The sequence below is a fragment of the Passer domesticus genome, chromosome 7 (genome assembly GCF_036417665.1).
Source record: "Passer domesticus isolate bPasDom1 chromosome 7, bPasDom1.hap1, whole genome shotgun sequence".
NCBI classification, from domain to species: Eukaryota; Metazoa; Chordata; class Aves; order Passeriformes; family Passeridae; genus Passer; species Passer domesticus.
The window spans coordinates 45841731-45862746 of NC_087480.1; the positions used below are offsets into that span (position 1 = coordinate 45841731).

General features: G+C 37.6%; 1 protein-coding gene across 10 annotated transcripts in view; it reads left to right on the forward strand.

The window, feature by feature from the left end:
- The window catches only part of BCAR3 (BCAR3 adaptor protein, NSP family member), a 94531-nt gene that overhangs the window by 37170 nt on the left and 36345 nt on the right, over positions 1 to 21016 (forward strand). For all 10 annotated transcript variants that reach the window (XM_064428231.1, XM_064428230.1, XM_064428233.1 and 7 more), the window contains 2 exons: positions 4764 to 5088; positions 18711 to 18750. In XM_064428231.1, the coding sequence (XP_064284301.1) occupies positions 4764 to 5088; positions 18711 to 18750 (365 nt within the window). The remainder of the gene's footprint in view (positions 1 to 4763; positions 5089 to 18710; positions 18751 to 21016) is intronic.

Genomic DNA, 21016 nt, shown 5'->3' on the forward strand with positions numbered 1-21016 from the left:
TTCTAGGGAGACAACATGAAATCCATGTTGAATTTATAATGGCTACAGTTTTGATTGTATTTATTCCTATGATATGTTAACTCTAGAGGCTTTAAGTCATGCTTTATCTTTTCCCCTTATTTTCTTATCTGCCTTTTTATCCTGGCCTTGACTTTCTTCACCATTAAGGATGTTCACTTCCTTTTTTGTTCTGTACACATCTGCATAGTGCATGCAAATATGCCGAGAAACTTAGCAGGGAGAAGACAGCAATGGATCTTCCACTTGTTGAAATTTATTGTTGCTGATTTCAAGGGAGGGATGGGAGATGGGTGGGAAGAATTTGTGAGGAGATTTGATGTGGCAGAAATACATAGAGTTTTCACAAAAGTTGACTCCATCTTTTACATACGTGAGAATACACAGCTGAATATCTTAAACCATGTTCAAGCCATGTTCTTAGCCTCACATATATATAATGGTAAAGATTGGTGATACAATAACACCAGGTATAAACTCCAGTGATTTTGATCTATGAAAGAGAATCACCCAAATGCCAGGTCAATAAGGCTGTGAGAAAAATGTGGGTCTTTTAATGTCCAAAACTGATTTAGATCTAACTCTGAGTTTTGAAATAGCTTGAGAGTTTGATTTGGAATTCTGAAATTGTTTTTCTGTTTCCTTTTATGAGGTTTCCACTAGCATGAGTATATACAGCCTTGGACTATTTGCTATACCATTCATACATCTCTGAGGCTGAACTGAAGATTTCCCTTTCCTTCATTTCTCTTCCTCCAATGTATTGAAACAAAAAAGTAGAAGCCACTGCCATTGGTTGTATTATGTTGTGGTATGGAAGTGGCACTTAATCCTATGCCTGAGTCATTTTGACTGAACCATTGGAACACTTCCTCAGACTGTGTGAACATCAGAAAGATTTCATGAGGTCAAGCTGAGCCAGAAAATTTGGATTTGCATCCCACAGATGGCACAAGCAGAAGGATGTTTAGTGTGTTGTTTTAGGAAACTGAAAGTTATTTGTTTCATTGTTCATGTTTATTTTTGTTGAGCAATGTTGTGAAGAAACCAAATCCCAGCTGTTTGGACTTGTCCACCAGATATGTATTTTATTTTATGTCCAGTCTCCTCCTGTTATCCTAAATGCCATGTTGATTTGAGAGGCCTCTTCATTTGTATTTGCTCACCTTCATTCATAACAAAGAAATAGAACCTGTCAGGAGTTACCTGGAAACCTTTCATGCTTTCAAGTTCTCTGATTTCACAATGTGACTCCTAATAATTTTGTTCCCATATATTCTTCCAAATTACAAACTGAAGAAAGAGAAGTGCCACTCTTTGTATAAATACAAATTCATTTGCCATTTTTTATACTATATTGGCACAAGTCCATCTTGTTTGCACCTAGTTAGGAGAAATTTGCATGACTACCAAAGTGTTCTGTTTTGTTAGTTACTGCATTTTGACTAATTGGAATGTGTACAATTAAATTTCAGTTCATTTTGAGCCATTGTTCTCTTACAATTTCTACCATTTCTGTTGTTGATTGGATAATGGCCAATGTTCAAGGCACACTGTCTCTTAGGGAGTAAAATTTTCAGGGTTTCTATATCTGGTAAAGTCAAACATTCTTTGAATCATATACTAAAGTATTTGAGACATTCCAGAGTCTTCAGCTGAAGAGGCTTCCACTTTCCAGTGTTTATATTCAATACAAGAAAACTGGAAGGATGGTTTGGCAGGGCTTTTGTTGCCAAGCCAGTTGCTGTAGTTCTCTGTTAATATTTATGAAGAATAGATACTAAAGCAGCACATGGGCGAGCAGATAAATGTGTGGTGGAAGCTAGCAGACCTGATGTTCTTTTTTTTGTTTGGGTTGGGTTTTTTATTTGTTTGGGTTTTGTTTTATGAGGTTTTTTGTTTGTTTGGGATTTTTTTGAGGGTTTTTTAAAGAGGTTTTGTAGGGAGGGTTGTTAGAAATATTATCAAAGCTGCACACATACTTGTGGCTACATGTATTGCAAGTTCTTGAATGTAGTAGTAACTGTGGAACTCTACCTTGATTCCTCAAAACAGTATTCAGGTATGAATTTGAGGATTAGGTATTGAATTTGTAAGTCACGTGAGTACTACTTAAAAGAAGCAACTGTTAGGTCAACTCTGGGAGTTTGGTTTTGATTCTTAAGGGCTTGTTAGGAGTAGAGGTGAAATGGAAAATGCTGTACGTCAGGGGGTCGTTAATTTGTTGAAAGCTCTCGGATTGTTGGGTTGAAAACCTGGGTTGCTGTAAGAATTACTTTGTGACTGAGTTAGGAGAGTGAATTCTCAGCTTTCTTTGTGAATCCTCAACCATGAAGTGGTTGACAGTTTCATGTCACAGTAAGCCTATTGTGGACTTACCAGTTATTAAATCAAAGCTTTCTATGCTGGCATTAATTGCAGCTTGGGTTTGACGCCTGCTCGCAGGTAATGTGTTCTATTTCAGCATAGCCATGGGAGCCTTGCAGGAACGGCTAAGGAAAACTCTCTCACTGGATAACCCGAACTAAATCAGTTGGAATTCAGAGGTTTGGGAGTGGTTTTTTTATAAACCAATAAGAAAATACAGTAATTAAATACAGACTCTCAGCAGGCCCTGAAAGGAGAACAAGATTTGTACAATATGAGCTAGCTAGCTTCCAGTTTTTCAGACTCCATAAACAGTGTTTCTTGCTTTTCTGCGGTGAATACACAAAGTTGAGTTTCAAATGATTGTGTGAATTATAAGAAGCCTTTTTTCCCTCCAATTGTTGGAGGTAATTTATTATCATTCTGTTCTAATAACGGAGCTGAATTTACAAGAAGCAAGCTCAGTCAGTTTGCTTTAGCTAGAGGAGGTTGCAAATGTAGTAAGCATTTGCATTTTAGATCTTTGTATCTTTGGGCCAGTTCTTTTGCTTGGAACAGTTGTAATGCAAAACTAACTTTACAGCAATTATTGTGAAAGTAAGTTGTGATATTTCTAGTACTTGCCAAAACTAGCAGAGTCTGTGTTCTTCAACCACACCATAAATGCAGAGATGATTTAGTATTTCACGTCACATCAGTGTGATAATTTATAGCAAAATTTTTGTGGGAATTTGTTTTGCTTTCTTTAGGATTTTGTGTTTTATTTGGATCTGCATGACAAAAAATGTCAGTTCTTTGCTAACATCTCAAATCTTTTCTACTGTTTATCAAGAGGTGTGACCAGAGTCAAACAGATTCTCCCTAGGCAGAAGTGCTATTTCCAGAGACTTTTCTACTTTAGTGCATAGTACCTGTGCTCTCACAGGGGCTTGGCCAATTGAAGAGTTAAAAAAAACCTAATTACTAAGTATTTATTATAGGACTTGCAATACAGGAAAATTGGGAAAGGGATTTGTGGTTGAAGTCTGAAAACCTTGTCCAGCTGGTGAATCTCTGCAGTGCAGCTGACAGGAAAAAGCAGAATTTTTACATACTTTGATATCAGCTTTAGCATTGCTGTAAAAGTAAACCTGTTTTGATAACCTTTGAGTAGAAGTAACAGTAGCTTCAGTGCAGAAACATTTTGATGGTAGCTGTGATGCTAAGGTTGGAGAAGAGAGTGGAAGGACTATAGAGGCACCTCTGTTTCCCTTGCAACACCCGTGCATTCCCAAAACAGGAGGAATTCTTGTGCAGCTGTGAGCTGCTGACTTCCAGGCTGCTGGGCCTTCAGGGTGCTCATCTTATTTTTCAGTATGGAAATTGACTGAGGTCAGAACAGATTGTCCATATGTTATTTCCAGAAGCACTTCTGCTTTCTGAGTTCATATCAATCTTTGCAGCATCTGTGGCTGTTCCAGTTTCTGTGGGAAGCACCTGGCTGACTAACACCTAGGTTAAATAACACAGGGCTGGTTGCCCCTTCGGTGGTATGTTCTGTAGAGTCGCTTTTGCAGGCTGATACAGCTGCAGAGAATAAGGCAGTCTGTCTTCTGCAATACAACACTGAGCACAGGGCAGCATTTTTTGAGGAACAGAACTGTAATTTGTTAATGAGCCTGAAGTGTTTGTGTCACAAAGCTTTTTGCTCACGCTAACAGAAAAACCTGTACTGTATGGCAAACTGCACTTGATTGTACCAGAGACTGACAGCTATGCAAATCTCTGTGTCAACAGCGATTTGAGCCAGCAGGCTGGGCATGCTGAAGAAGAGAATTCCAGTAATCTGCTCCTGCCCTTATCTCTTGGGTAGAGCCGTTTAGTTTACAGCCTGTTAGAAATATGTGACCAGTTATCTGCTAGATTTATTACTTGAGCAAGACTCCTTAGCAACAGGTTTTTCCTCACAGTGTGCCAACTACTGGGTTTAAAAACATATTCTTCCAAACCAAGCTGTAGTGTCCTTTATTTTTTGAGAGAGATTCTTAAAACTTTGCTTATTGTCAGTGATTCAGGTTGAAGTCTGAGTCTACAGAAGATAAGAAAAAGTGTAAAAGACAAACTTGGTGGATAAAAATGGGGAATTGTTCACAGCCTGCTCTTGCATGTTTGTCAGACTGGTTGTTTTTGTTGTGACTTGTAACATGTATAAATTTTATATACATGTGTGCTTGGTGTGCATTGGCAGCAGCGTGGCTGTGTCTTGAGGTATGTGACTGCCTCAATGCAAAGCAGAAGTTCAGTTTCAGATACCTTTGTTAGTCATGCTACTTAACTTTCTTTAAGTAAGGGCTTTGATGATTGATATACAGTAAGAAATCTTGGTTTTGTTTTTCCAGAACCAAAAATGATAGCTGCAGGAAAATTTTCAAGTCTTCCCAGAAATGGCCCAGTGAACCACCAGTTCTCATTAGCTTCTTCCATGGACCTTTTGACCACAAAACCTTCACCAATTGAGCATCGCTCAAACTCCTTCCAAGGCATCTCCATCCATGGCACTCTGCCCAGGAAGAAGAAGGGAGCAGTTCCCTCTAGGTCTTGTGATATGTTTGGCCACGTGGGAACGTTGCCTTACACCAGAGCATGGCAGCAGCCACCTTTTATACAGGACATTATAGAAGAATACCCTCCAGAAAATGGAAAGAGCAGCGACCTCCATGCCAGGTATGTTGTAAAACCTTAATTTACCTATGTTAGTTGCATGGGGGTTATTACATATTCTTTTAGGCTTCTAAAGGCCCACTCATAGGTACAGCTGTTAACTATAATTAAGTTAGGTTTTCGCCTTAGTATTAAATTTTGGTCTCGATGGAAGACCTGAATTAATGATTGTGTCTTGCCTTTGCATGTTTAAAAGATATAATATTGTGTGTACTATTCCCGTGGAGGAAGTTTTTTTAAGTTACTGAGTTGCTTTGATATGACCCTTTGCATTGTTGTAAGAGAGCAATTTTAAACAAGAAGTCATAACTGTTCAAACATGGTTTTGATTTGTATTCAGTGCAGTAGTGATGGAGAGCTGAGAAAAAGGAGAGTGGTGTTCCAGCTGCCTCAAATCTTGATCTGCGTGTAAGCCTTCTTCATGAAAACTTAGTGGAACCCAATGTACACTGAGCTAATCACAAATTATTCCTGCCTGACTTTGTGGTTAACATATGCAAAGCTCTTGAGAAAGGCTAGCTAAAAGAGTATGGGTCTTTCTTTTGGGAACCTATTATCATCACTGGTATTTAATTGCTTACAAAAAGTAATTAATTTTGTAAATGTCCTTTTTTTGTTTGTTTTGATATTGAGTTCTATAAAATTGGAAAAAAATTACCTGCTAACACAAGAAAAATTCAGTGTAATGCAATGGATCTGTTAGACATAGAAATGAGAGAATGTTTACTTGCTTGGCTGGTGGAGTTAAAGGCTGAGAAAAGATGGCCAAATTATAAGTTCTGAATTAGGATTTACAGCCTTGCTGTGTACATCACTGCAATTTTTTTGGTTTTGAAGTCTTGTGAATGAAGAAGAGTTCTAATTAGGTAAGTTGTGTGTGTAGAGTGGTTTTCTTACGCTTTTTGCTTGTACTTTATGGGATCAAACTTTCTTCTCACCTAAAAATAAGATTTTCTTCTCTATACCCCATTAACTTTAAAAGAAGAAAGGACCTAAGTGGGTTTAGTATTCCTCTGTCACTGATCTCTGAGCTGTACCTGCTTACATGAACTAGCTTTTAAAGAATTTGCTTCTTTTATTTACATGCTTTTAGAGAATGCCAGCAGCCTGGGGTGTTGCCATGGAAAGAATATGGTGATACACACTGAAGTTATATTTTAGATCCTCTTTTCCAAGAGCAGTTACCAAACATGATTTTCTTGATTCTTTCAAATCCTACTGATAACTTGTCATATGAATATAACCTTGTGTTATAAAGAACACTTCGGCGCCCAACCACTCAGAGAGCAAGCAGAATGCTGGAGAAGAAAATGTCAGCAAGGTCTGCCTGGGCAGAATTAAAACAATGCTTTGGAATTAATAAAGAGATTCAGAGGATGGTGTTAGTGCAGCCTGTGAATAGAATTTGTGTCTCTTGAGTCACAGCACCAAATGCTGTTCCTGTTTGATCTTCAATTACTTTGCTAAAACACACACTGACTACTATGGTGACAACTTCTAACAATTGGTTTCTGTAATTTTTACAATGAATGTGTTCTGCTCCATGACCTGACTGCACAGTTGTGTTAGAGCAGAAGACAATACCAACTTGGCAATCAGCAAATATATCACTTCTTGAATCTTCTTGCAATGACACTGCACTTCTCATTAGTTTACTCTAAAGTAAAATTGAGAGAGAAAGTCTGATTTTCCTGTGGTAAGCAGTTTGACATAGGTATGCATTCTAATCCCTACACTCACATTGAAATTATCTGGGTCTTATAGGGGAGTCCATGTTTTCTTCTTAGTGTTTTTGTTAAAAAAGCCCTTTTACTTCAGTGTAGGAATTTGTGAAATAGTGTAACATTACAGGAATATTCTGCAGTCAGGAGTATATCAGTCTTTCATTGCTACAATGCTGTTTACAAAAACTGAACATTTACAAAAACACATTTTAATGAAACATTATCATGATGCACTGTTCAGACTAAGTGCTGTGTTTGATGCCAGTGGGCCAGAACTAATGGCCATTAGGATGTGCATATGGATATGAGTATTTTGAACTGTGGCTCAGTTGTGTAATTGTTTGATTAATTCTAACTTAAAGAACATAACTATGATAACATTTTAATAGTCCAAAGTGAGTGTTACTCTCTTTAATATATAAATACTTATCATATTAGCTTATGAAACAAAAAATAAGCCAAACTGATAAGAATAGGAAAACAATGAACTGTGTCATTCCCTAATGGAATTCTTCTGATTCTGAAATTTTTCTGATAACTTGGAGAAATTATCTTGTCAATTTTCAGTGCCATAAGAATGTGTTCTCTTCTTGGTTTGTGAATGTACATTTCTGCTAGTTAGTTCAAGGAAAAAAAAAGTTTTCTTTGTTGAGAGAGCTGATGTCTGAGTTTTAGAGTCTCTTGAAAATAATTAAATGGCCAGAGTTAGAATCAGCTGAGGTCTTGAAAGGTAGTTTTGTTGTTAGCTAAAAAAGAATTCACTCTTGAAAGTGAAGACTTTCACTTGCAAAAGAGAATTCTCATTTTAGTATGTAAAAATAAAGCTGCTTGTGTGTAATGTTCATTACTATCTGACATTGATAATTAAACCTAAATAAAGCTTAATTCTAATTTCCCTTTGACCTAGTCCATGGGTTATCTTTATTTATTTAGCTCTGCCTTGCATTATGGTACCTTTACTTAAAGGAAAATTGTTCACATTCCCATCTGTTGGTAGAACCAGTAGCTTTTTTTTTTTCAGCCTGTGTCTTGTGGCTGCCATCAGTAAACCCAAAATTTCCACTGCATTTGGATGATTATGGTCCTTCATGAGTGACGTTACAGTTTAGCAGACTTGTGGCATTTTCATGCTTTTACATTAATGCAGCCACATGTCCCTCAAATAAACAGGACCTAAAAGCAATGCAGAATTATCACTGTTACAGTAAGTTTGAGTGTGGTGATAAAGGCAGCTGTCAAAGGCCTGTTTTGACAATCTCTGCCATTTCAGTTGGATGTCAACAGTACTTAGGTAGTCTTGGGTTAACCAGTAGTTATCTCTGTGGGTCTGGTACTGGCTCTGATACCAACATACTTGAATGTTATCTCATTGTAGAGATGCAAGGAATTTCTGAGACATTATAAAGAAGATGGAATAGGGCAAAGACATGCAAAACTAGATTCCAGTATTGATACCATGCTCTCTGTTTCATGAGGCAGTGTGATTGCAAAAGAGAACAGAACAAGGGATTGCTTCTTGGTCTGTCAGCTGACAGCTATAGCATTTTCTGTTCCTAAACTCATCACCTCCACATTCACCACTAAGTGATGTCCTCAAGTGCCATATCCAAATGTTTTTGAACACTTTCAGGGATGGTAACTTCACCACTTCTCTGAACAGCCTTTTACAATGCTTTACAACCCTTTTGGTGGGGAAAAAATCCAAGTAAATGTATTACTAATTATCTAAAGCTCCCTTGGTGCAACTTGAGGCCATCTCCCCTTGTCCTCTCATGCTGTCAGTTGTTGCTTTATTGATAAGCCAAACTACACACCAGGGAAAGAAAAGAAGAGAGGAGCATGAGGCATAGTCTGAAGATTTTTTTTTTCTCCAATTGAGGTTTGAATTGAAGTTAGTACTGTTGCAAGATACAAGAATCACAGAATGCTGTGAGAAAAAAATGTGTCTTTGATACCCCACTGTCAAACAGGTTCTAAGGTTGTTTTGTGGGGAGAGAAGTAATGTAAGTGGTGTGGTGGGTTCAACATTTTGTTGTCAGTGAGTCAGGCTAATAAAGATGTGATCTTCACAAGCAGTTAAAAGACCGTAAAGGAGAGAAAAGATACTCCTTTCTCAGTACTGGTAATTCCTCTCTTGCCTGTAAATAGCTTGTATTCCTGTTGAAATAAACAGGGTTTGTGACAAAATTAAGTGAAATCCAATTTAATAACATCTTCAGTGTGAGATTGTGAATTGTGAAGGGGTCAGAAGTAAGATCTGGATTTGTACAAAATTGATGCTGTTGATGGCCATGATGCTTTGAAATAATTTAATGCCAATTTTAGAATGGACAATTTAGGACAGCAATAAAATCAAAGCTAGACATAATTTCTTAGAAATAAGTTCATTAATTTTTTTTAATGCGGTTTGCAGAGTTACATGCCTTTCTTAAAAGCCCTTAGTATTTCAAAAGCCTTAGTGTCTACTTAGAAATTTAGTATTTGAAAGAAAGAAAAATGAGTTAATTTTGCCTTTGCCATGTATGTGTAGTGTAGGACTCTTTAGAATAGAGCTTCAGATATTTTGGGAGAAACTGTGTGGCCACAGATTTGTATTTAATCACTATCTTCCCTCTTCTGAACCTACCCCTAGGAAGTGTTGAAGCACACCATCTGCCAGAAATAATCCCTCTAAGTTTTCCTGCTAATTAAAGCTTTAAAACAAAGTTGGCATTAATTTACGCTGGCTGTTTCGCATTATACAGGACATTCCTGAGTATGTGCTGGTTTAATTTCTGTTTACTAGCTCACTTTGCAGTAGCCATTTCATTTGCTTGGACTTGTAAAGACAATTTTTTGTTCAAATTCCATTCTTTGTCTAGACAGACATTTAAAAATGGAGTCACTGATAAACAGTAGGGTTATATTGTTCAAACTGGCTTGGAATCAAAGTGCTTCGTGCTTCATACATTTCTCTAAATAATGTAGAATTCTCTGGGTGCTTTGTTTTGTCACTATGCATGAGAGGGTTTGACCTGCCAATACTGAGAATTTGGTTTTTTCCCCTGTTTTTGAAGCTTTAGTTTTAACTGTGTATGAATTTGAAGTATTGAGTTGTAACTACAGAACTATGATTTTAATATTTTCTTCTTTGCTTCTGTTTTAATTTTCTATTCTCAAGTACAGTAAATTCCTGGCTATGCTGTAAGTCCTGATTGTGATTATACTTACAACTCTACTGTTTTTATTGATGTGGCTACGAACAATTAATTTTTGTAGGTAGACAAGGCATAGCAGCTTTTTTTTTTTTACACTGCCAAGATATCAAGCATGAATTGTCCATATCCAGTTTTTTGACATGGTTCAAGCATGTTAAAAAAGAAAAAATAAATCTGGCAGGTGTGGGGAGCCATGGAAGAAAAGATTTTTATTAGCTTGATTCATTCACTAAGGAAATGGGCAGACCAGTAGCTCTTAATGTCTTCCAATGCCCATTGAACCTTATTGCAAAAGATCAAAATGTGATAATTAGGCTGTAAATGAAAGTGCATTTTATAGACTGGCCATAATTATGTACACACAGGTACAAAGAATAGACTTACTTTCTGTAGTTCTGAAAGTATGGTGAGTGTGTGTGACTACATGTTTAGCTAGACTCCAGTCTCTTATTTTGAGTACTGGTCAGCAGACTTTTTTTCCTCTTGTTTTTCTGTGTCAGCTGTTTCAGATGAAGTGCTCTCATCTAGCACTGGACTTTGTACTGCTGGAGCAGAGAGTAGAGTAGATTAGTTTATCTGGTTGTTTAGGGTGTTCTGTTCTCTTCTGAATTTCTGATCTTCAAGGCTCTGCATGTTTGGCTGGATGATCCTCACATACTTGTCTCATCTAACTATCAAGGCAAAAATAAAAAACTGTTCAATTTTAACCTTGACCAATACCACTGACATTAACAGGGTAACTTCATCAGCATAAAGCTTAGCAGGCTCACTGTTCTCTACAGTGCTTGCCCTTGTCCTTGGAGGGCAGAACATTTGGAAGCTGCCAAGGTGTTAGTCTTGAAGTATAAAGCTATGAATGACTGAATTCTGCCTTCCCAAAACTCTTCCTGTTCTCTTGGTGGTATTACCACAGATCAGGCCTGCTGAAGTCCTTGAACTGACAGTTGAATTATAAAGGAAAGGAGTTGGCAAGGCTGTGCTTGGTGAGGAGAACTCTATTCAGGAATTTGCTTTATCCTTGTCAGAATTTGCAGCTTGTTTTGCTTCCCCAGATGCTGCAAATTCTGCTTTTCTTTGGATTTGGAGAATGGGGTGGATCATATATTTGGACAGCATTTATTTTTTTTCTAACTAGTGATTTTGAAAACATGATTTGTTGGATAACTTTAATTTGAATTTGTGCTACTTTTTATGTTAATACTGTATGTACACTTGAATGATTTGGTGCACTTTGAAAATTAAAAATAATTTTTATCAGTGTTTTAATATATATACATAAGTAAAACATATATTTTATATGTTTCCTGTGGGGAGTAAAGTGAGTAATACTGATATTCTTTGGTTTATAAAATGCAACGTAGTTCTTCAAGTCTGAAAATAGTTGCAGGATTAGCAGGAAGAAGACCAAAATCTTGGCTTCCTTTTAAATTTATAAATGCACGGAATTTTGAAAGTAAAAATACTTATGGTTTTGATGTAATGCCTGAAACTACCTCTTAGTATGAGTTTTGATTTTTAAAAAAACCTGAACCAAAATGTTTTTCATGTGGTTGTGTTTCTTTAAAAAGTGTAACACAAGTATGTTGAATTTTGGGCTAGTGAATATCTCATTGACTTTTTCCATGCACAAGTTTTTCAAATGGAAGAATTCCTTAGATGTTGCCAATACTTCATGATATTTGTCACAGATTTTCCCATTCTTTCTCTTGTGTCCTGTTCACATGTGCACCTGCAGATCTCTGCTGTCTCAGAGGTGGAGCAGAGCTACCCACTAAAGCTGGGAGATGTTTGTGGTAGAAGGAATGATGTGTTGGATAAGCAGAGAGTAGCTAATGTTATCTGCTTACAAATCCCCTTATCCTTTAACTCTAGGGGTTCATTCTGTTTTGGCTTGTCTACCTTTTCTTTTTAGCCCTTCTGTCCATTGTTGGGTTCACATTATTCTGTTGTGAAGTTCTGCTTCACCCCTGTGTTCCCATTTGATGCTCACGTCCTCTTCCTTTGCTTGTTGGACATAGATCTGCAGAACCAAAGCTTCACTTCTCGATTTTTATGGGGATTTTGGAAATCTGCCCATGTGGGATCTTCAGAGAGGGAAATGAGGAAAACAGGAGGAAATGTTTCAAAAAGAGAGACCGTCTCTCCAGTATTAAAGATGAATTAAAACACAGTCCTTGAGCTTCTGAGCAGAGGAACTGAAGTTCCTTATGGGATGAGCACAGTTGTGTCATCATTTGAAATTAATTGTGGGATCATGACCTTATTGTTAAAAAACAACTTGCCAGGTAAACTTGAGCCCAGATCCCTCAAAGTCCCTATCAAAATTGGTCAGTGTTGTTTTTCAAAAACTTCCTGAAAACTTGTATTTTTTCTGGCTGTTTCTTCTTTAAGCAGAGGACACTGTATGTAGAGGGAAGTTTCTTGAATTACTCCTTCCGTCACACCCAAAGTTCCTTCACTGGCTCTGCTGTTATCTGATCTCTTTTGTAAGTGTTATGGAGTGCCCCATTCAGTTTTACCAAGTGCTGTATTGCTTCCTCATCCTGCCTCCTGTTCATATGTGAGCATTTGGTTTCATTTCTGTCCCTTTTATGCTCTATATAGTAGTTAAATGTTACATAGGAGAGCATCTTCCTAATGCTTACTTGCCATATCCAGTGCAGAAAGGCATCTGATGAGCTTTTTTAAGTGGGCTAAGGGAACAGACTGGGATTAATTAATTATTAATTCAGATTAATTAATGAAGACTTTGATTCTACTGAACATTTGTCAGTGTTTTTTTTTAATATGCATATTCATTTTGTAAGGTTATATTGATTTAGAACACTTAAAATTTTGTGGCACTGGATTCAGGATAGCTGCACAGCAACTGAAACGCTGTAAAGAATTGCCAGCTGAAGATACAAGTCAGCAGGCAACAACACATATATAAACCATTTTGTAGTAACAGTGTCTGTTTTGGATAAGCAGTAGTCTTGCTGCCCAACCAGTACTTTCATAGAATAGGTCTTGGGGTAAAAGATTTAAGAGGGGCTTTTAAGGACAGAGTTTTGACTTTGGTGGGCCTAAATGTTAAGGAAAATATAGGAAAAAGAATGGAGGTGGCTAGTCTGAGCTTTTGACCAGGTTGTAGAGACTGGTACTGTGTGTGGTGCAGAAACAGAAATTCTTCAGGAAAAGGTGCAAAAAATGGTGTAGATTTTTTCTGCTGCAATAGGTAAACTGGAGCAAGTTAGAGGAATGCAGATTGAAGCAGTAAAAGTAAATTTCTGCAACATTATCTCTGCTCGAGCATTCTGAACAAATAGGATTGAGATTTTATTTAATTCAAGGAAAAGTACATTGCATCTCTTCAGAGTTTTAATTACTGGAGTCCCTGCTGTTCTTTGTGTGAGCTGCAGGTCATCACACAGTTAGTCATAGCAGTTTGCACTTGTTTCCACTGGTGTTTGAATGAGTCATGTCCATGGTGCTGTGCAGCTGTAGGCAGAAGGGTGGAATGCCCTTAGGAATGCAGCAGAAGTGCGTGTGTGAAGCAGAAGCTGCTGGGGGATAAAAATCAGTGGATTTTTTTAGTGTAGTTTGCAGTACAAATAAAATCAGTCTGTGCTACATACACTGAAACATGCCATGTCCAGCATGCTTCGACTTGCACCTTCATACTTAAGTAGTGTGTATTTCAGAAATCTACAGAGATGGAGAGATTTCAAAGACACAAACTGAAGAAGGCATGTGATCCATCTGGTCATTTTACAGCAATTCTGTGTTAGCAGCCATACAACAGCTTGGTTAATTTTCAGGGTGTCAGGCTACCTTTGAGCTTCTATTGTCTTTACTCAGATTTGGCATTGGCACCAGATTTGGCATTTGGCATTGGTGTTGGAACTATTGAGAAGATAGTTCTCATGATTTCTCTTTCAAAAGGGTAGAAAGGAGATACTTTTGAAAATGTCCCCAGGAAAAGTCAATTTAAAATAAATGGACAAATATATTTTCACACATCAAATACTGGCAATGTGTCCCAGTGTTTTTCCCACAGGTACAGTTATAAAAGTGTGAAGTAGCACAAAACTGACTCAGGGCCAATCAGCAGTTTCCACCACTGTAAGAATATTTATATGGGAGTTGAATGATAGAGAGGATTTGGGCAACTTGATGATACTGTTGTGTCTGCACTTAAATTTTGTTGAAGTTATCACAGCTAATTTATCATTGTAGCTGATTGTTCTGTGAGGATGCCAAGAGCCTGGAAAAGGCAGATGCTTCATATGGCTTAGCATGTAAGGGTCTGCAGGATTTTTTATAGCACCAACGATGAATGTACAATGTTAGAAAGATGGAGGTTTTCATAGAATCAAGCAGCTAAAGATTACAGCATATCTGCTTAATGATTTTTTTTCTTGAAGCAGTCCTGTAGAGAACTATTGGACAAACTGCAGAGTCAAAAACAGATGATGTCTGAGTTACAGAGATTCTGGATATTCTCTAGCACTCACTGAACTTAATAATGGATGTTAGGATTGAACACCAGGATTCAGCTTTTCAATTCCAGCATTGATTATGAGTATGTAAGAATTTTATCAAATTTTTTAGAAGAGTGACTAGTTACCAGGATGTTAAGGTTTTCTTTACCCAATTTTCATGTTTGGTTGCTCATTGTCTTCATATCCATGCAGGATTTGAAACTGGCAGTATGACAGTGTTTAGTTTGTCATACCAGAAGTATGATTCACATTGCTTATAGTGATTTTTTTCCCTTCATTTTAGCCACTGACTTTTCATGGTGACAACTTCAAAAGGGCTTTTTTTTTTTTAATCTTTTAATTCTCCCCACACATTTGTCTATTGTTTAGATGTGTTGGGAAGTAGAGAAAAAGCATCTAATAACAGCTGAATTCTGTCCCCTTTTCTCTTCTCGGCTCAAATTATATTTTGAAGGGGTCTTCTTACAATGGTAATTCCTATTTTCTGAGAAGTTATGTGGTTTCTCATAGTGGTCAGATGTATCACTCCTTGCTCATAGGCAGTCAGTGCCAACCAGTATGATCAAACTCTTCATTGTTGCAGCAAATGTTGCTGTGGGGAGAAAAAGAGGGAAGCAAAAGAGCAACTTCATGTTTTTTGTTTTCTTGCCTCCATCTTTTTCTGGGTTTGCTGAAGCACCACACTTGTTTGCAAGTTCTGTGTATTTTCTTGGCTGTAACAGCAAGAAACCCATACATGAAAAAAAAAAAAGCACATAAGAATCTTGATAAGAATCTTGCAACTGGAGTGAAAAGAAATTGAGATCATTTCCAGGGACTGCCAGGGACAGATTAAAGGGTTGTATGTCTGCAAGATCAGCCAGCATTGAAAAAGGGGTTGTCAGATGTCAGTCTCTAGAGAGAATGTGTTTCTGGCTAGGAAGAGCCTCAGAATCATGAGGGCTAAGGTTCTGGTCAGATATTACTGAAGAGTGTTTTTGCTTCCACGCAGACCTTGTGTGTGTGGAGGAGGCAGCAGAGGATTTACACTACTCAGGAGAATGGCTTCATTACATATAGTGAGTCAGGTGCTTTTTTTCTTCTTTTTTGTTCCTATGAGTAAAAAAACGTGCTGGAAAGGGATTTTGTTTTGTCACGATATGAGGTGATAGCAAGAGGTGGCAGGAACAGCAATACTCAAAACAGATGTGGGAGTCTGCTTGCATCCCACTCTTAAATTCCTTTCTGTGGCAGAATGGCTACAGAAAGAGCATGAAGCCAATACTGTGTGTCCTACTGCATACTTACCTCAGCTTGAGTCTTCTGAAGACTTTTCTGTTCCAGAGACATCATTCTGTATTAAATTGCTTTTTATCTGAGTGGAAGTAGGTCTTATCTGATTATTAGGAAACCAAAATGCATAATAAAATCTAATAATAATAACACTGTGAGCCCATAGTTAACACAGTTTGGTTGACTTATGTGTGGACTCTAATACATAAATGTTGTAGGTAAACAGGTGGAAATGAATGCAGCTGTAAAGTCAAGCTTTTCATGAAGACAAACATTAGCATTATTTGAAAGGTAATAAAATCTGATGAAAGATAAGAAAATACTATTGAAACCAACCTTCAGTTAAATCAATTCTGAGAGATGGCAGAACCTGCTACTGTCTTTTATCTGATCTATTAGTCATCTGAAAGAATTCATTTTTTTCCTACAGATCTTCTAATAAGTGAGAATGTGGGTTCATAATTGTTTAAGATTCTTTGAGAGGGAAAATGGAAAGAAAAAACTTACCTTATATTTTTCTTAACTTCATGACAACGTAGATGTCCTTCACTGGTAGCCCGTGGCATAAAGAAACATTGCTAACAGAGAGCTGAGATTCAGGAGTTAGTTTTATTTGGTTGCCTTCTAGTTATTTGGGCTAACTGCTTAATCTGGTTTTCTGTATGTAATGTGGTAGTATTGGGGTGGAGTCAGATGACAGGAAAATGCAGTAGTTTATCTTTGCTATTAGTTACTGCACATCAATGGAAGTTACCATTCCTTGAAAATAACTTCAGAAAATTTGCACAAAGATGAACAAGGGAGGATGTGGGGGAGAGGGAGTACATCAACTTGGAGACAGGTATCTGAGATGGACAGTGCTCCAACATAAACATCTTTCTATATGGCTCAGGATGAATTGAAGAGTTTTGTACGTTTTGTTACGGGTCAGTTTACCAGATAAAATACTACAGTTCTTGTGATGATACTTGTTACACCATCCATTTCCCAAAGCCAAACATTTTCAAAGCACTTTTGTCATGTGGATGCTGAAAGGAATGCAGGTCACTACTTCCTCTGCTCTCTTCTGGATGTGCTGCTTTATATACCAGTAAATAAATTGTTTTGTCTTGAAGCTTTTCTACCTCTTTCATTTTGCTTTGGCTTGATCTGTCCTAGAGAACATTTGCCTGGCAGCAGAAGGTGGAAACAGTGGAATCTGTAGGAAGGCTGGTCTGCAGGAGTGCAGACAAGACACACTTGCTGCCAAAGTAAGAGGGTTTGTTCTTTCAGAGTGTGTTGCATATGCTGTGCTGGTAGACCCTTTGTCCTGAAAGATCCCACAGGCAAGTGAAGAACTAAGCTGAAAAGTTTTTCAGTAGCATTTGGTACTGGAACAACTTCCCACAGGTCATTTGAATGTGAGAAGAAATCAGGCATGCTTAATGACTTTGTGGAACTGATTAAAAATGGGATTTTTTTTCCCAGTCAAATTGAAAAGTATTGAGAAGGAAAATGTCTCTTCTGTTTCAAAGCTTTCTTTTCTTTTTCCTCTGTGCTTCACCCCTGTGTTCTCTGCTATGATTGTACCTGCTTTATGCTCATACAGTTATCAGGCTGATCCTTCTTTGTATATTGCATAGGAAAAAGTTTCAAATGGTCCAAATTCTATTTCCATTGAGTCCAGCTTTTTATTCTTCAAAACATCAGTTGAGAATGCAATTTGACCCTTGATAAATACTGAGGTAATATGAAACAGCAACACATGATACAGCCTGAACAGTTGAGCACCATATTTTATGGGGAAGGCTCAGTATTCTGGTATTCTGGATTAAAAGCTGTTAGGGAATCAGACTGAAAATTGAGTATCAAATAATGACATAGTTTCAGATCATATGCAGTTACATTCCAAACAACACAGGAAATTCAGAGACTGTTTTCTGGATTGATTCATTCCAGTGTAACCTAAATTCTACATTTTTCAAGCTGCTTATTAGGTTTCTAGTGTTACATCTTTGCAACAGCTTCCACCAAAAAGGATCCTTTTTCTAAATTTATAGAGATCTGTTGTCCATGTGGCAAACTTGATTGCTGTAACAAGTGCCTGATCCCTCTCTAAGTTTATACAGATTTCATTGTGCCTGTTTTCATGTTTGTAGTTAAGGGCAGTACCATGTGTGTCATCCCAGGTTCTTAGAGAACATCCAGTCATGTACTGCAAACTCTAGTTTACTGCAATCTGCTAGTTCTCAAATAAAAGCAAATATACAAAATGCTTTGAAGTTGAAATAAGTATATATTTTATGGAAAGAGTTGTAACAGTGCAAGGCACTTCAGTTAGGCTTCTGTGTCCTTTGCCATCTGTCTGTATAGAAAACCTATGATGAGATTTTTATTTTTAGATTAGGGCAGTGACTTGATTATCTGAGGTTTAGATAATTGTGATGCTGAAATTATGATTATTTTGAGAACTTCTTCTTTGTATATATAGAAAGTGAATGTAGTACTTTCTACTTCCTGTAAGCAGTGTCCTCCCAGTGCTATCAGAAGCAGTAGCTTAAATGGGAAGATATAAAAGCAAAGAAATAAATGCAAAAGCCATTGGTAGAGCTCTGTTTTAAATTTATTTCAGATATTTTAGGTGGTAAGTATTCCAGCCATCTGTTGAAATGTCAAGATTTTTTTATTTCCTTAAAATGGCATAATTAACTTTATTTCTCAAATTAAGTACTACTGGTTTCACTACATGTCCTTCTAGAAGAAACCAGTGATTTATATATTTGTTAAAGATGAGATAGCATAGGCTATCAAGCTTTAACACACAAGTTTCAACAAGGATTTTAATGTCATCTAGTAGCATATTGCTCATATTAATGCATCTCTTCAATATGAGGTTATATTTGGACTTACCTTTTTTTTTTTGTTTGTTTTTCTGTCTGTCCTTCTCTCCTGGTACCATTTCCATACAGAGATCAGAATATTCTGGATCCTGCATTGGCATATGTTAAGGTAAGGTACTGTTTCTTACCCTCAAAACACTTTATTTGATCTATACCCAGCATTGATAGAGCATTTGCAGTTGTTTGTAGGTAAATAGTGCAGCTGTCTGTCTTTTGGTACAGTGAAGTGAAATATGAATGTCAGACTGTTTTCTTACAACTTCAGTGAAATACTTGTGAGCATTGTACTTTGGGTGTAGGTTGCATTTTTACATGGGGCTTCTTGACAGGTGACTGCCTGAATTCTTTTTTTGGTTAGCAGATTAAAAGAAGTATTTTTTTGCTTATGGATTTCAGGGGAAGTAAAGAAACACATCTGAAAATATAATAAAAATGTCAATTTTAGGTTTACAGTTTTAGCACTATACTTACTAAAATTACAGGTAAAAATTGACTTCTGGTCCAAGAAGTGGCTGCCACAGGAGACTGTCAGAACAGCTGCTGGATTTCTGCTCTGACAGGTAGTTCAGAGGTCCCTGGGAGGTCCCTGGCCTCTATCCCAGCCTGAAGTTGGGATATGGTAGGGAAGAGAAGGTCAAAAGCCTTCTCAAGAGCACTGTGGAAGAGGGGATGCCAGAGGCAACGAAGTAGTGGACATGTTAATTGCTGTATTTAATTTACTGTCTCTCACTGTGCTGTACTGAGTATGCTGTTACAGTTTTAATAATGTGACTGAGTAGAAGGCAGAGGTATCATGTGCCAGTTCATCAATATGTGTCTTGTCTTGTTTCAGCAAGTTCTGTATTATAAATGTGGTTTCTGGTCTTTTCAACTTTCCTGGTAGAAGCTTGTCTTGGATTCTTGTCAACAGCAGTGGTGCTAAGCTTAATTATTAAAACTTTGATGTTGAGGAGGAAAGCCTGGGGAAAAGAGACTTAAGAGGGAGAACACAAGGGTTACCAATCCCTTCTCTTCCCCTTCCTTTTTCACTTTTTCCTGTCTATATCCCTACTTCTGGTGAACTTTGAGTTTGGATCCTAATTCAGTGGTTTTATAACAGGAATTCTAGACAAGAAATCTCAAACTAAAACTTTGAAAAATATGCAGAACTATCTTTCTTAGAAATATAAATCCCAAAACCATTTTTTTGTCTGTAAAAGTCTGGGTTGCTAATAAAACTGCTTCTAAAAATGTGTTCTTACACACAAATCAGTCAATGATAAATAAAGGAGGTCTCTCATCAGTTACCTCTAACTTCTTTGTTATCAGTTAACCTTAACTGTAAAAGTTGTGGGTGAATTTATACCAACAGGATCTTGGACTCCCTTTGCTGGCTGCAGTTTTAGCAAGTATGTGTTCATTGTTTTCTGTAACTTACCATATGGTAACTGTTATATTAATGTTGATAAATTTTCCAGATCCTCAAATACATTATGGTGGCAGGTATAAACTGCCAAACACTAACCTTCTCAAGTTGAAAAAATAGATTTCTGCAGCATGTTTATATGGCCATTGCCATTTGCACAAGTCTCTTTGGTATGTGGTCTGTACATACGTAGTTTGAGCTAGCAGGTAGGCTTTGACAGATGTTGCTTAAGTGGTAAAAAATTACCTTAAAATGAAAAAGCGATAGTAAGAGAAGAGGGAGAAAAGAAGAGCACTTTTGGGAGTCATATTTTGCTGTTTCAGGATATGAAAGTTCTTAGTAGCACATTTATAATTCCTAGTGCACAAGAAAATATATTTAGTGTTATCTCTCAACAGAGAAGTGTTGATTTACTGAATGAAGCATGTGTGATGTCTCTCATACAAAAAAAAGTCACACTGGAACTAATTGTACATGGTAATTGTGAAGTCTTGATACTGATTCTTGTTTCTCTCATGTTGCTATTCTGGCTGGAAAGAGAAGAGAGATTTTGGATTAATTTGCCTTGAAAGAATTACATTATCTTGAAAGTAATACGTGGCACGAATTTAAGTTGTGTTATGATAGTTTGGCTGCTGGCACTTCTACCCAAGAGTTACAGTCCCAAGCAAATAGTACTGTGTCAGGGCCCTGAGGGCACTGATTGTTCTCTGGTGTCCTGGCCAGCCTCACTTGGGACCTGCACCCAGAGCCACTGCAGTGAAGGCTGCACCAGGCTGGGCCTTCAGAGCCTGCCGCAGTCCTTCAGAGGCTGTTTCTGCCCCAGGCCTGTTTGCAAGTGCTGTGTGGGAACCCAGGACAGACTTTATACCTGGCCTGGTACCTCTCTTGCCCGAGGCTCTCTGGAATGTGATAGGACCTTGGTTGGGTCTGGGTGCTGTGGAGCTGCACCCTGCTGTGAGCACATTGC